Source organism: Magnolia sinica, chromosome 4 (genome assembly GCF_029962835.1).
Source record: "Magnolia sinica isolate HGM2019 chromosome 4, MsV1, whole genome shotgun sequence".
NCBI lineage: Eukaryota > Viridiplantae > Streptophyta > Magnoliopsida > Magnoliales > Magnoliaceae > Magnolia > Magnolia sinica.
In genome coordinates, this window is record NC_080576.1 from 111,580,845 (window position 1) to 111,595,394 (window position 14,550).

Genomic DNA, 14,550 nt, shown 5'->3' on the forward strand with positions numbered 1-14,550 from the left:
CTAGAATGATTTACTTAACGTACCACATATGATTTTGGGGTATGAGAAGCTAATTTAGCCAACCAACTTAGTTATTTTCCAAGATTTCATCGGGTCGATGGTCGAAAATCCATTTCAGCGGGGTAAACAAGAAATTGAGCGGGGCAAACATGAAATTGAGCGAGGTAAACTAGAAATTCAGCAGGGCAACACATGAAATTGAGCGGGGAAAACTAAAAATTCAATGGGGCAAACATGAAATTCAGTGGGGCAAATTAGAAATTCAGCGGGGCAAACATGAAATTGAGCGGGGCAAGCATAAATTTCAGCGGGGCAACCATGAATTTCAACGGAGCAAACATGAAATTCAGCGGGGCAAACATGAAATTGAGCGGGGCAAACATGAAATTCAGCAGAGCGAACATGAAATTGAGCGGGGCAAACTAGAAGTTCAATGCACATGGAATTCAATGCTTGACAATTGCTCTAGATCTTGAATTTTATGTTTGCCCCGCTGAATTTCATGCTTGCTCCGCTCTTTTTTATGTTTGCCCCGCTCTTTTTCATGCTTGCCCCGTGCTTTTTCATGCTTACCTTGCTCATTTTCATGTTTGCCCCGCTCATTTTCATAGTTGCCCCGTTCGATGCAGCGAGGACGAGACGACGTGACATACTACGATCATGTACAGAAGTGCTGCCATTCGGCTCGGCAATATGGAACCTCTCAACTACTCCCGTTCCTTTATGGGGTCCTATCGGGATAGGTAGGCCTATGAGGTGTCCATAGCATGAACACCTTAAGCTATAAACAGACCACCTCATGCATGAGGTGTCCTTCCACACACATGCATGGGGACACCTCATGCATGATCATGCACATATTGGGCTAAGGGTCAAGTTGGTAATTTGGTAATTTTTCTTACATCTCCCCCCCCTCCGGGGGGGGGGGTCTGGGTCCTACTTCTATTTAATATTTCACCGAACCCTACTTCACTCAATCAATCTCTTAATCTTAATCCTACCGCTTCAAATATTTCCTATTTATCCCTGTCCAAAAGGGACAATTTGAGGGGAAGGTCCACATCACCCTTCCTGGTATGGTCACAAAAAAGGTTCCCAACCTAGGTGCACCCCGACCAAATCAAAATGATATGAAGAAGGCAATCTTTCAGGTCGCAGCTTTTGCATTATTTCTGCCGGCGTTTTCAAGTGAGGTACCAAAACCCCATCTAGAATCTGGCGGCTCTGACAAACAGGGTGACAAAATGACTCGGGCGTAGCAAGGTAAGATATAGGCAATGGCTGACGAGGACTATCGACAAAGGGAAAGGGGAAAGGTCTATCCAGAGGTCCCTAACCAACTAATCCCGTTGATAGCTAGCTTTCTGACCTATGCCTTTGGCATAAAAGCTTTCATCTTGAGGCATAATACATTTTTAGATGTATGGCGTTGAGAGGATCTGCTCATTCTTATTGCCCCACTCATTTTCATGCTTGTCCCGGTCTTTTTCATGCTAGCCCCGCGCTTTTTCATGCTTACCCTGCTCTTTTTCATGTTTGCCCCGCTCTTTTCTCATTTTCATGCTTGCCCTGCTCTTTTTCATGCTTGCCCCACTCTTTTTCATGGGGGTGAATTTCATGCTTGCCCCGCTCTTTTTCATGTTTGCCCTGCTCATTTTCAAAGAGCTTGAAACTGGTATGAATTCCTTCGTTGCAGCTTGAATGTCACAAATCGTTCATGTCATTAGCTGGCATTTGAACTACACAAACCTAACTTAGAAAGGCTAGTTATGTGCAAACCTTAGCATTTGGTTGATATATGTAATTGTGGTCACTTTCCAAATTCATTGGGTGTTTTGAAGGACCTTGAGAAAGAAACCTAACTGAGAAGCTTTTTATTAACTGAGGTTACACCTCAAATAATAACTCCCATTATTCTAATTGTTTTAACCAATTGTAGAAGCCATTGGAATAGCAATTTCTGGAAATTCAACTCAAGGGCCAAATGCAGGGCTGAGAATACATGAATAAAGCTTCCATGGAACTTCCATTCTATAAACATGTCTAAGTATACATTTGAGATTGTGTCATATAAGCCTTTTTAACATGTGTGGTGATCTATTTAGCCTTTTAAGCATGATAGGCTATCCTTAGGTGACTATTGCATTAGCTGTATACTCTGTACTGATATTTCTCTTTATAGTAGTGTAATAGTGCTTGAGGAACTACTTGTAGATTTTAGAAAATAACTAGGTTGGTTGGCTAAATTAACTTCTCCTACATCAAAATCATATGTGGTATGTTAAGTAAATCATTCTAGTTTAGGAGATATGCTTGTTACATAAATAGATAAAGAAATGAATTAAAAAATAGAAAAATATTTTTATATACTTATATATACATATTTATATAATTATGTATTAGATAAAAATGTAAGGGAGAAAAAGTTCTCCATGTAAAAACTAAAAATAAAAAAGTGGAAAGGAGTGCATCGCACTACGGTTATCGCTACGGTTATAATCCTTAGCCATAGCCCAGCTCGCTGGCTCTTTTTCTTTTTTTTTTTTTCCTTCCCTGTTGTAATCCCCCCGATTTCTGTGGGTCCCATTATGAGGTATGTGTTATATCCAAACCGTCCATATATTTTCCGAACTCGTATTAAGGCTTGAGATGAAAAATAAGACAGATCTAGCTATCAAGTGGACCACACTGTAAATGGCAGCGGGGAATTGAACGTCTACCATTGAAACCCTTTTAGGGGTTACAGAAGTTTTGGATCATTATGAAATTCGTTTTTTCTCTTCATCCAGGTCTCTGTGACCCTATGAATGAACTTAGACAGGAAGGATTTCTCACAAACATCACAGTGGGCCCCACCTGAGTTCCCATCACCGGACCGTCCGTCAGCGATCGTCTCTGCACGCCAGCCAGAGGAAGGCAGGGGTATTTTCGTCCTCAAATTCGGTGTCCGTACGAGGAGGTACAAGTGCGTATGTTAAGTTAGTATTGCTTCATATAAACCACTGGATAAAAGGTGGGGTCCACAGTCGTAAATTTCTCTAAGAAAATCAAGTGCAGGGTAGCCCATCCACGATCCGAATCATCATTGGACGAAAAGGTGGGCCATGATGCAAATTTCCCCTTTAAAAAGGACGGCCATAACCATCTAACCGTCGATTGCCCACGTTCAAGGTGCAAGAAGTTCCCTCTCATGATGGTGGGAACTATGAGAGGATTGTTGCCTATCATTAATAGACTGTGTGGCCCACCGATGGAATGTACGACGGTGATTCGGCGCCTCACACGATTCATGACGCCCGTAATTCAACTAAAATTACGTGATCACCCCTGTCATATCTTCAAAAGATATTCAGACAGCCATGGGTATTTTTGTAATTTCCTACGGACGTGAACCGGTTTCTTGACCCCGAAAAAGGTAATAATTTATAAGAGTTTGAAGTCCGCCGTGTATAAAAGGGGAGAAATTTCAGCCGCGCTGTTCAACCCGCGCAGCTAACGAACCGTTAGGGGGCGAAAAAGCGAGGGAAAAGTCGACGAGGAAAATCAGATCGCCACCAAGCTAGCCGCCGTAAATCGGGTTTTCCGGCAAGAATCTGGCTACCTTTCCGGTAAGATCCGCTGATTTTTTCTAAAATTCACCATTTATTTACGATTATCCGGCCGATCCATCTTCTAATCGTTGTTTTCCGAATTTCTACCTCGGTTTTTCGTTAGTCCGAGATGGTTTTTGATGATTTTCGGAGATATAGACATGGATCTCTTGATAAATTTGAAATGTAGATAAGATTTGGTGTTTTTTCGCTGCGTTTCTTTGAATTTCACGAGATTTTGGACCGGATTTGGAAGATTCTTCGGCTTTCACCTTTGATCTGACAATGAGAGATCTAAAATCTCGTAATTATTATTATTATTGTTGTTGTTGTTGATGGAACTCGCTTTTTTTTCCAGAAGATCTGGTTTTTTAAAATCATTTCTTTGAATTTCTCGAGATTTAGGTCCGTTTTGGAAGATCCATTGATCTGCTTCGATGTCACAATGAGAGATCTCATTTTCAGTTTGAATTCTCAAAATCTGTTGATTTCGGAAGATCTTTCTTTGTTTTTCCTTGAATTTCATGAAATTCCGGTGGTTTTGAGGCGATCGGTCTGATTTTTATCCTCTGCTGGTGTATGATAAAGACCCTCTCCAATTGACACGTGGCAGGGTAGTTGATGAATCTGGGTCGTCCAGATTGCGGGTCCTGGTTTGAATGATCTGTCGTTCAAAAATGACAGATCGAATGCTCCTCGCTTTCACTTCTATGTACTTGATTGAATTTCGACGGTTGGTCACTTCGGTTTTCTCCCATCGGTTTGGATGCCATTGCTAGGTTGTAAAGGACCACATGATTGGGCGGTTTAGAACCATGGGCCATTCATAGTGGGGTCCACCCTCATTCATCCATGCCCCTGCCATGTGTATGGTGGAGGTGGTCTGTGCCATATTCGTGTTTTACTTCAGCCATTCCCCGCTTTTATAGCGAGAACCTGTCCCCATTCCGATTTTCGAAAGTCATAGGCTTCAAGCAATTTTTTTTTTTTGAAGTGATGCTGGGTCCATTTCATAAGATTCTTTGATTTTCTCCTTTGCTTGCATCACGAGATTTTGTACTTGTTTCGATTTAGTGGAATTCCTATGTTTCAAGTAGAAGAACTTTCTTGATGGTCTTCTGAAGATTTCTTTGCTGATGGTATCTGAAGAAATCGACTTTCTTAGCATTGCCTGGTCCATTTCAACACCCGCTGGATTCTTTCCAAGCTTCTTTAGGGTAAGAAATTCTAACTTTTGGTTTAATTCCAATCACATCTTCTTTCCGATTTTTAAAAATTAAATTCAATGGACCTGTAAAAATTCATGTTCATTTCTTCTCTCTGTTGAAAAACATCTGTACCTATACAATTCAATCTTTTTTCGGCTGTTTCTTTATCTGCATGAAAGTAAACCTACACATGTATAGGTACTGAAAGGAGTAACTGCTGTGTGGGTTTCCCTCCATTTTTCAAATGTGGCGATTCATCCACCATCCAAACCATGGGGCGCTATTGAGGATGGAGCGTGGCTCTAAAGTTGTACTGATCAGATATCTTAACTATATCCAATATCGGCTGTTGAATTTGGACCCTTAACATCTTCTGTTGAAATCAGACTGTTGGCCATTTTCTTTTCAACTGTCCATTTAATGGCCACCAATTGGATGGGTAACATTGTCTGATTAGTGTGGTCTTCAAGACATTCCGTTATCACAGGGTCCACATGGAATGTCCGCATCCCTTCCATCCCGCCATTTCTTTACTGCCCTTTCCAACCCCAGTTAAAAGATAAAAGCGATGTGCTATATTACTTTCCTAGATGGTAAATCAGGGCATATTCTCATTGTTTCTCACCAGATTCCTGATGTAATCTGCAATTTCCCTTTCTGGTCCTCACTTCCTGTTAAAGGTTTGAAGTGTGGTGGTGGCATTTGTCGTAAATGGACTTCCAATTTTAGGTTACAGGCAAAAGAACTACAACTGATAGTTATAACCATTTGTTTTATTCTAGTCTGTACACTAGTTGGCATTGTATCTTTGTTCTATCTATAGCATGCGGATGTACATTTTTTTTTTCTTTACAATTTAGGGTGCATATAGATGCCTGTTTGAAGTGGATTACACATTTAGATGCCTGCCTGAAATGAATTACAGTCCATCAATTTATCAGAGAGGAAATAACCAAAGTGGGGATGTGGACCATTCATCATAGAGGAAATGGCCAAACCCTGCTAGTGATTCCACACATTTCAGGTTGGACTTGGAATAATACTAAGAATTGTGATTTGGGGGTTTCTCCCCTCATTGTCGATGGATTATTGCGATTGAGTTGAACTATTGCAATTCATTTTGATTAATCATCAAAACACAGCCTTAATATTTTACACTCCTTTGAGGCTCCTAACTCACACCCAGCTTTAAATGTCCTTTGTTTGGTGGATTCTTACCACACTATGTGGTGTTCTCCCCATCCAGCAGCTGGTTGGATTTGAGTCCAGCATGCTTTGACACCCGTCTTTGACGTTGACAACGTTGCTCAGCTCCCTCATGAGCACGAGTTCGTTGTTATCATTTCACTTTACAGGCCTTAAAAAAGGGTTCCATAGATGAGTGTCTTCTCTCTTAGCTGAACGGCTATATATAGGTCCCCTCGCCTTGCATTATATGCTGCACTGCAATAACTTGCTTCTCGGTATTGATTGCTGGATCGGCAGGGTAATCAACCTTCCATTTCTCCACCATGAAGGCCCTCATTCTTGTTGGAGGATTCGGAACCCGCCTGCGGCCATTGACACTCAGTGTCCCAAAACCACTCGTTGAGTTTGCTAATAAGCCCATGATCTTGCATCAGGTGTGCTTCCTCACCCTGTCTCTGTGTTGAAATGGAAGAAGGTAATATGGTTGTAGGCATAGATCTGTTATTATCATTACCATAAATATTTTATCTGTTTTCATGGTTCCAATAGAGGAGTGGGTGGTAAATTACCATCCACCCCATCACACGTGTCACATGTATATTACATCTGAGCCGTGCAAAAGGCAGGTCACACCATGAAGATGACCTGGTGTGAAAATCAGGTGTGTCCACTCACCTAGTGGGCCACATGTCTTTGAACCATGCAGGCGGAAGTCTGATGTAAACCATCCGTCTTCTGTGTGAACTGAGATTTTTCTATATAAACATGGGCTGATCTCATGGTTTTTGGCTCTTTATTTTCCAACTCTTATATATTTTCGGCCTTGATTTTTTAACATCCCTCAATTTTTCTCAGATCGAAGCTCTGAAGGCTATTGGAGTAACTGAAGTCATTTTAGCCATCAACTACCAGCCACAGGTAAATGAAAGAACCGCCCAATTTCATCTTTACATGCCAGGATCCTTGTCTAGACCATCTTGTTTCTGAATTTTCTTTCTTTGGCTGATCCTGTTTTTGCAGGTGATGATCAACTTCTTGAAGGAATATGAGGCTAAGCTTGGGATCAAGATCAGCTGCTCCCAAGAGCCAGAGCCTCTCGGCACAGCAGGCCCCTTGGCACTGGCCAAAGGCAAGCTCAATGATGGATCTGGTGAGCCGTTCTTCGTCCTCAACAGTGATGTTATCTGTGAGTATCCGCTTAGAGAAATGATCGAATTCCACAAATCCCACGGTGGAGAGGCTTCGATAATGGTAACCAAGGTAATTTCAACCCTTTGATCTGTTTCTTGATCATTTGAGATGGCATCAGTGCCCGGCCCACCACAGGTATTGAACTTGAGTTTTTAAGTTCGCTCAGCTTCCCCTGCCCCATCAAGTGGTGATCAAGACCGTTTATCGCCAATCAGAGATCCTCTCTTTCCAAACAAAGTCGAGCTAGAAACACTTCCAGATCTTGACACAGGAACAGATGTGAGGATCTCTTTTGTGGACATCTAAAGTGTGACGTCCTAGATGGGCAGTTTGAATTCCCTCCCTGATATATGTTGTGAGAAAACCTTTACATGTGGGACAGGTTGATGAGCCATCGAAATACGGAGTGGTGGTGATGGATGAGGAATCTGGAAAGGTTGAGAGATTCGTCGAGAAGCCGAAAACATATGTTGGTAACAAGATCAATGCTGGCATCTACCTGATGAACCCGTCCGTTATCCAGCGGGTCCAGCTGAGGCCCACCTCGATTGAGAAGGAAGTCTTCCCTCAGATCGCGGCCGAGCAGAATCTCTACGCCATGGTCTCGAAGGGATTCTGGATGGACATCGGGCAGCCGAGCGACTACATAAAAGGCCTGAGGCTGTACCTGGACTCACTGAGGAAGCGGTCCTCACCCATGCTGGCCACTGGGCCCCACATTGTGGGGAACGTGCTAGTGCATGAGACGGCAGTCATTGGCGAGGGCTGCCTGATCGGGCCCGACGTTGCAATCGGGCCTTCGTGTGTGGTCGAGATAGGGGTGAGGCTCTCGCGGTGCACTGTGATGCGGGCTGTCCGGATCAAGAAGCACGCATGCATCTCCAGCAGCATCATCGGGGCACAGTCAACTATCGGGCAGTGGGCCCGCATTGACAACATGACCGTCCTCGGGGAGGATGTGCAGGTCAGCGACGAGATATACAGCAACGGCGGCGTCGTACTCCCCCACAAGGAGATCAAATCCAGCATCCTGAAGCCCGAAATCGTGATGTGAACCCACCACAGTATGAGGTGCTAGAGTTAGAGTCAGTGTAGAATTATACAGGTTAGATGAATGATACATAATAGTCTCCATGAAATGCTCACCAGCTGTACCTACGGTGCTTGCGTGCAGCAATCAGGACCATTGATTTGGTAGGCCATTGTTTACATGGGCCATCAGCATTCCCTGAAAATGGTGGCCCGCCCGATCAATATTTGTGATCTACAATGCGATCGCCATATGTACGGTGGGGGCAGCATTTCATACACGTTCATGTGCAGGTACGGAGGTATGTTTGTTAGTTAGGTATGCATGTATTGAAGGATGTGGTTATTTAAGTGTCACGTGGGCGTCGGTGTATGTGTATATAAAGTGACTATGATAGTGTTTTGGGCTGTTTGTAATGCATCTGGGATGGCTTTTATATGTTCTGATTTTAAGCATGAGTGGCACCTGCGTTGGCAATCCAGACCGTTGATCCGATGGCTGTATTTGTGGATGGGCGATGCGTAAAAGATCTCCCAAATTGGAAGAGCATGACTCTTTGATCAGCAGCAGGTAGATGGACGGTGAAGGAAAAACGCTAGAAAGGTCCGGGAAAACAGGCAGTGTTGGATCGCTAGAGCGTCCGATATGGATGATTGCTCCGTCCTTGGCTGGCCATAGCCATGGGCCACCCTTTTATGGATGGGGAGCATCAGCACTTAGGCCATAGTATTAGAGCCATTGGATCTGGCCTCATGTTTGGTAATCCAAACGGTTGATCTGAAGTGAGGCACTGCTTATGGTAGCAGCCTGAGAAAATATGAAGTTTGGATTTTAAACATGTTATCAATGGCCCACAAAACACCAATTAGGAGACGTGTATTCAAAGGAAAAGAGTTACTAACACCCTGATCCACCGCTCAAGTGGTAGACTGAGCGAAAGATACCTCGTTTCAGAGGTCTGGGTATCGATCCTTAGTGAGAGTGACTAACGGTGAAGTGTCAACTGACAGTAGGGTGTATTAACAAGCTAACAAAAAAAAGAAAAAGGAAAAGAGTTACATCAAAGGTTGAAATACTCAAGCCCGGGAGCTTATTCGGTGTCCCACATTGTGGTGCGGGCCGTGCGGCCTATCATATGGACGGTTTGGATTATTAAGACATGACACTCTGTCCAACGTATATAGCGGTGATGCACAACCTCTGCACCAAAACTCATTACATAGCAACACAGGGAAGCTGAATTCCTTTTGGGTGATGACTGAATATCTGATGTAGAATGACGAGAGGTGCAATCAAGTATTAATAGGTGGGCCTTTTGATTATGGTTTGTGGTTGAGTGTTTGATAGAGATTTGAATGTGGAGTTAAAGCAAACAACGCTAATGTAGCCTTGATGTCTTATTCATTTCCTATTGAATGCTTAGTTCAATGTGTGCAGCGTCTTTCAAGCAATCCAAAATCTTTCAGCATCTGATGCATTCAAAGCTACCTAACTCTCCCAGCATTTCCTATTCAGAGCCTGCATTCAAAGCTAACTAAATCTCTCAGCGTCTTCAGAGCATTTCATCCTGAGATTCCCTTTCTTCAACATCAATAGAGTAATCTAAATTTTTGGTTGACCGATCTAAACCGTCCCTTAAGTCTGGCACACATTTCATGGTCTACCACGTGAAAATTACATAGTGGTATATAATTCTAAATACCCCATCAATAGCCAACAAAAGGGATGGACCGGATTGTTTATATAAAAAAGGTCTAATATTGACCTGAATCATCTATGTTTCAGGGCCATCATGATTGGTTGTGGTTCACTTAATCCAACAATCCTAAGTCCGAGCCATCCCATCAACAAGTGGGCCACACTTGAACTTTGAATCATCTCAACAGCTATACATTGTCCTCCATATTGTGGCCCACTTGATGAATGGGCCCAACTGATTTTTGCACCCAATGGCACTTGTGGTGGGGTAACCTTTTGGATGGGGTGGATGTTAAACACATGACAGGTTGGTAAGTGACTGATGATTGGATGGTAACTTACTTTCCAAGTTCTGTATACAGGTGATCTTTTATCCTTATTTAAGTATTTGTATTTGAGAAAAGTTACAGTATTTCTAGTTACATGAGGGCTTGTTTGGTAGGTTACTTGATTGATAGTTCTAGTTGCAACAGAACAGTAGGTCGGCGTCTATTAATTGATCTGAACTGTCCATTACTTGCAAAACACAGCATTTCTACTTGCATTAGGAGACCTATTCAGCTTGTATGATCAATCCTGACCGTCCATTGGTTGCAAAATACGGGCAATCATGTAACAATTGCACCGGATGATCCCCATCAATAACTTATCATTATTATCATTATTATAACCATCCAGTTCCCAAGGCATGGACGTATGTTTAGCAAGCTAGCACGTAAAAGAACGGTTATTTCAATCTTAGGGTTCCTTTTCGGCTTACGCTATCCATGGTAAAGGCCCATCATATACACGGTTTGGATCATGGAGACATGACCCAGATCCGACAATATAGTCCCATGTTTAGGAATAAAAAATAAAAAAATCCCATCCACACCACTCTGAACATGGTAAAATCGCAGCCGTCCATCATAGGCAAGCAGAATTTTAGAAATCCATCTAGTGTTCTTTCAAATCTTTTAGTATAGAATCCAAAACAGACATACCATTTCATTTTACCCTACTGAGCACCGTTCCTGCAGTCGCATTGCAAGTGACATGCAACGAGACTATACCTACAAGAGAAGGATAAGAGAGACAGCGAAGCAAGCAAGGAGCAGCTGGCCCACCACGTGAGGAGTGGCCAGAAATGGCAGGTTCTTTATTGTACCAGCAACCTCCTTTCGGAATTCCAAGAGAGCCATCTCACTTCTCTGTCGGCAATGAGTAAGCCAAGGGTATATTGGTAAATGAATTTTCTTTAATATGAAAATTTTACTGTAACAAATAATGCCCTGATAGAAAATTGCAAAAACTCTCTTCTACATGGATTTAATTTGAAAAGTGGTAAAGTCGTGAATTGCGGGACCCATGCAGTATTCCTATGATATCCAATCCGTTGAACATTTGTACCCCGCCATGATGGTCATTTGAGCTAAAATTTTGGTGGATCTGATCATAAACTGGGCCACACCATAAAAAAATACACTAAAAAAAAAAATCCAAATTCACGTGTATCTAATCTGATGATTCAACCGGCCAGATTTTTAGTTCGTGTGATCATCTCAGTGGGTTGCATACGTGGGCCTCACAATTCTCGACTTCACTACTTTCTAAAAACAGAGTGGGAATTTGGCAAAATCCACCCTCATGAAGCAACATGAAGCATCATTTGGTAAAAATCTAAAATCCTTGGGATTTTTGCAGGAAATTCGCTTCTTTTATTTCCATGTGAGTAAGGCCTTTTAACCTTCATTGGCAATTGTAAAGCAATGGGAGAAATCAGAAGCAAATTATAATTAAAACTCTTAGGATTCACAACTTTAGCCAAAACCAGTAAGCTTGACCAAACTGTTCTCCAAATTATTTTAAGCTCTTTTCACACGAATCCAGGGTATTTCACAAATCCGGCTCCTGCAACCCAGTATAGCGGGGTTGGTTGGCTAAAGTAGCTTATTCTACCGTAAATCATATATTTTACACCCGATGACTCATTCTGGAACGTGTGATACGCCCGATGTAAGGTCCGATGGTTCGGATCACTTCTGTCATCAATTGGGCCTTTTCTGATCCATCTTGGCCATGAAACTGTCCGCGACCCGCTCTACATCAATTGGTAAGGTCGGTTCCACCTTGTGGATTCCATTGCCTAAAAAATCAGTAAGGATAGATGAGATCATTAGATGGGCCAGTGTAAGGAAAAAAAATAAATCTATGGCTAAAGGAAGCTTGTATCAACCGTCAATTTATCTTGTGGACTTCTGATCCACCTGATGAGAGCAGTAGACTGCTTTGGGAGGCTTGGACCGTCCAATCATCTGTACGGACTGTTTTCATGGTTTACAATCTGTAAATCAGACCTATTGGATGAACCGATCCATCCATATGCTTGCATTCATATGCTTCCATGCATCACCTAATGAATGGCTTGTATCTCTGAACAAAGTGCCGTCCGTCCACACGAGGGGGCTCTTTGTAACAAGAAAGACTTTGATACTCTGGCAGAGTGTGATAAATGATACGCTGCCACTTAGAGACTGCTAGTCATTCAAATCAAACGTTCCAATTATGGGTCCATTTTACATGTGTCAAGAACAAAAAAAGTGTACATAATCTAACCATCGGATTGGTGGGTCAGAGTCTAGTCGACGTTGGGAAGTTTTTGATGTTGGGGCATTCAGTTACTACTATTTCTTATAGTACGGTCCACCTGAGATGAACGGTGTGGATATAGAATACTTACATCAAGGTGGGCCCACCTAATCCGATCCCATCATCTAGGGTTGGCAATGGGCCATACCTGAGCCCAGAAAAATCAATATGTTGAGTAGGCCCCAAAATCTGCACCCCAACGAGGCCCAGACCGGCCCATTTAGAGCATGGCTCTCCTAGCAGGTGTGAAATTGGAAACTAGGGATTGAAAACGCGGAGAGTTGGATGCGATTCGACCGAGTCACCCCCACTTGGGCTAGTGAGTCTGATTTGTCCTTAGAGCTGGGCAGAATCCGACTCGATCTGGCGAATCTAACTCGATCTGGCGAATCCGACCTAATCCGGTGGATCTGACTCAATCCAAACCGAACGGAAGGCCTGGATTGGTGCAAATCGAGTAGAACCACTCAGATCCAATCGTACATCGGATCAAGTTCGGATCGTGGTCAATCCGGATCAATTCAATCTGAAATCCAAACGAACCCTAACCCCTCTTTCTCTACCCGAATGAAGTGCTGCACCCACCCATCTCTCCTCCTTTTTCTCCCTCTTTCTCTCCCGATTTTCCTCCTCTCCTTCCTTCTCTCCTCCTTTCTTTCCTTCTTTCTCTCCCCGTTTCCCACATTTCTTTCTCTCTCTCCCTCTCTCTCTCCCTCTCTCTTCCTAGACTCAACTCGATCCGGCTTGGTTCAGGTCAGGCTAGTAAGGATTCAGATTGAATCGAGTTAGCCCTGCTGGACTCGGTCTCCGATCGGATCAAGTTCGGGTTAGGTTCTTGAAAAATCGGATCGAGTTTGGCCCGACTCGACTCAATGCCCACCTCTACTTGTCGTTGACTTTGGCGAGCCGCAACTTGACTCGTCTATCGAGTCGGGTCAACTCACCAAGTCTAAATCCATGGCAGAAGCAGGCCCATCTCATGCTTTTTAAAAGCCCATATTTGTATGGACCCGGCCAAGTCAAAATCAGTTGAGGGTCTTTTCAGAGCCCAAATTGGTCATGGCCCATTTAGATTAGGGTTGAAAATGGGCGGGTTTTGGCCAGACCAGCTAAGCCCGGCCACTACGTCCATCAGTTGAGCCCGCACATGTTACGATGGGACCTCAAAAATTCAAGTGGGCCACACCACAAAAAAGTGGGGATTGAACGATCACCATTGAACCCTTCTTATGGCCCACAGAAGTTTTGGATTAGCTGATGTATTTTTTGAGCTTTATCCCATGGGAGACATTTTCAACCGGTTGAATGGCATGCAAACACCACGGTGGGCCCCGGGAAGGTTTCAAGGGTGGGAGTTCCCATCCCCACTGTATCGCGTGGTGCGGTCCACTTGAGTTTTAGATCTATCTCATTTTTTGAAGCGTAGCTTAACACGACCCGGCGAAACTGATGGATGGAGTGGATGTCACAGGACATTGATGTGTTGGTAGATCCCTAGCTGTGGGGCCATCGTGATGTATGTAGCTTACATCCACGCCGTCTATCTGTTGTGACGGCTCATTTTAGTGTATGTTTCCAAAAATGAAGCAGGTCCAAATCTTAAGAGGACTACACGACAGGAAACCGTGGTGATTGAATACCCACCATTAAAACTTCTTGGGAGCAATCGGAATGTTTATTTGTCAGTCGAATCCGTTGATAAGATCACAAAGACCTGGATGAAGGGACTACATAAATATCAGCTTGATCTGAAACTTTCGTTGCCCACAAGAAGGTTTTTAATGTTAAATCAATACTCTTTCCTATGGTGTGGTCCACATGAGATTTGGATATGCTTCTTTCCTGGGATCCTGCCCTTAAAATGATCTTTCAAAACGGATGGACGGCGTGGATGTAAGTCACATACATCATGGTGGGCCCGCAGTCAATGGATCCACCGACTTCAAGCCGCGCCTCTCGGAAAAGCCCGAACACGTGTGCCGAGTGTCATTTTAAACCCGTCGATGCGACACCCTCT

The 14,550-nt window shown here is 43.4% G+C and overlaps 1 protein-coding gene across 2 annotated transcripts; it reads left to right on the forward strand.

Moving 5' to 3' along the window:
- Positions 1–3,469: 3,469 nt before the first annotated feature.
- On the forward strand, positions 3,470–8,645 carry LOC131243829 (mannose-1-phosphate guanylyltransferase 1-like). Of its 2 annotated transcripts, none has more exons than XM_058243422.1 (6): positions 3,470–3,608; positions 4,715–4,807; positions 6,284–6,420; positions 6,842–6,904; positions 7,007–7,246; positions 7,560–8,645. In XM_058243422.1, the coding sequence occupies exons 3-6, from the start codon at positions 6,310–6,312 to the stop codon at positions 8,229–8,231; spliced, it is 1,086 nt and encodes a 361-aa protein (XP_058099405.1). In that variant the 5' UTR covers positions 3,470–3,608; positions 4,715–4,807; positions 6,284–6,309; the 3' UTR covers positions 8,232–8,645. The 2 variants fall into 2 exon arrangements, with proteins under 2 accessions (XP_058099405.1, XP_058099406.1); XM_058243423.1 differs by having other exon boundaries at positions 3,504–3,608; positions 4,740–4,807.
- Positions 8,646–14,550: the final 5,905 nt, after the last annotated feature.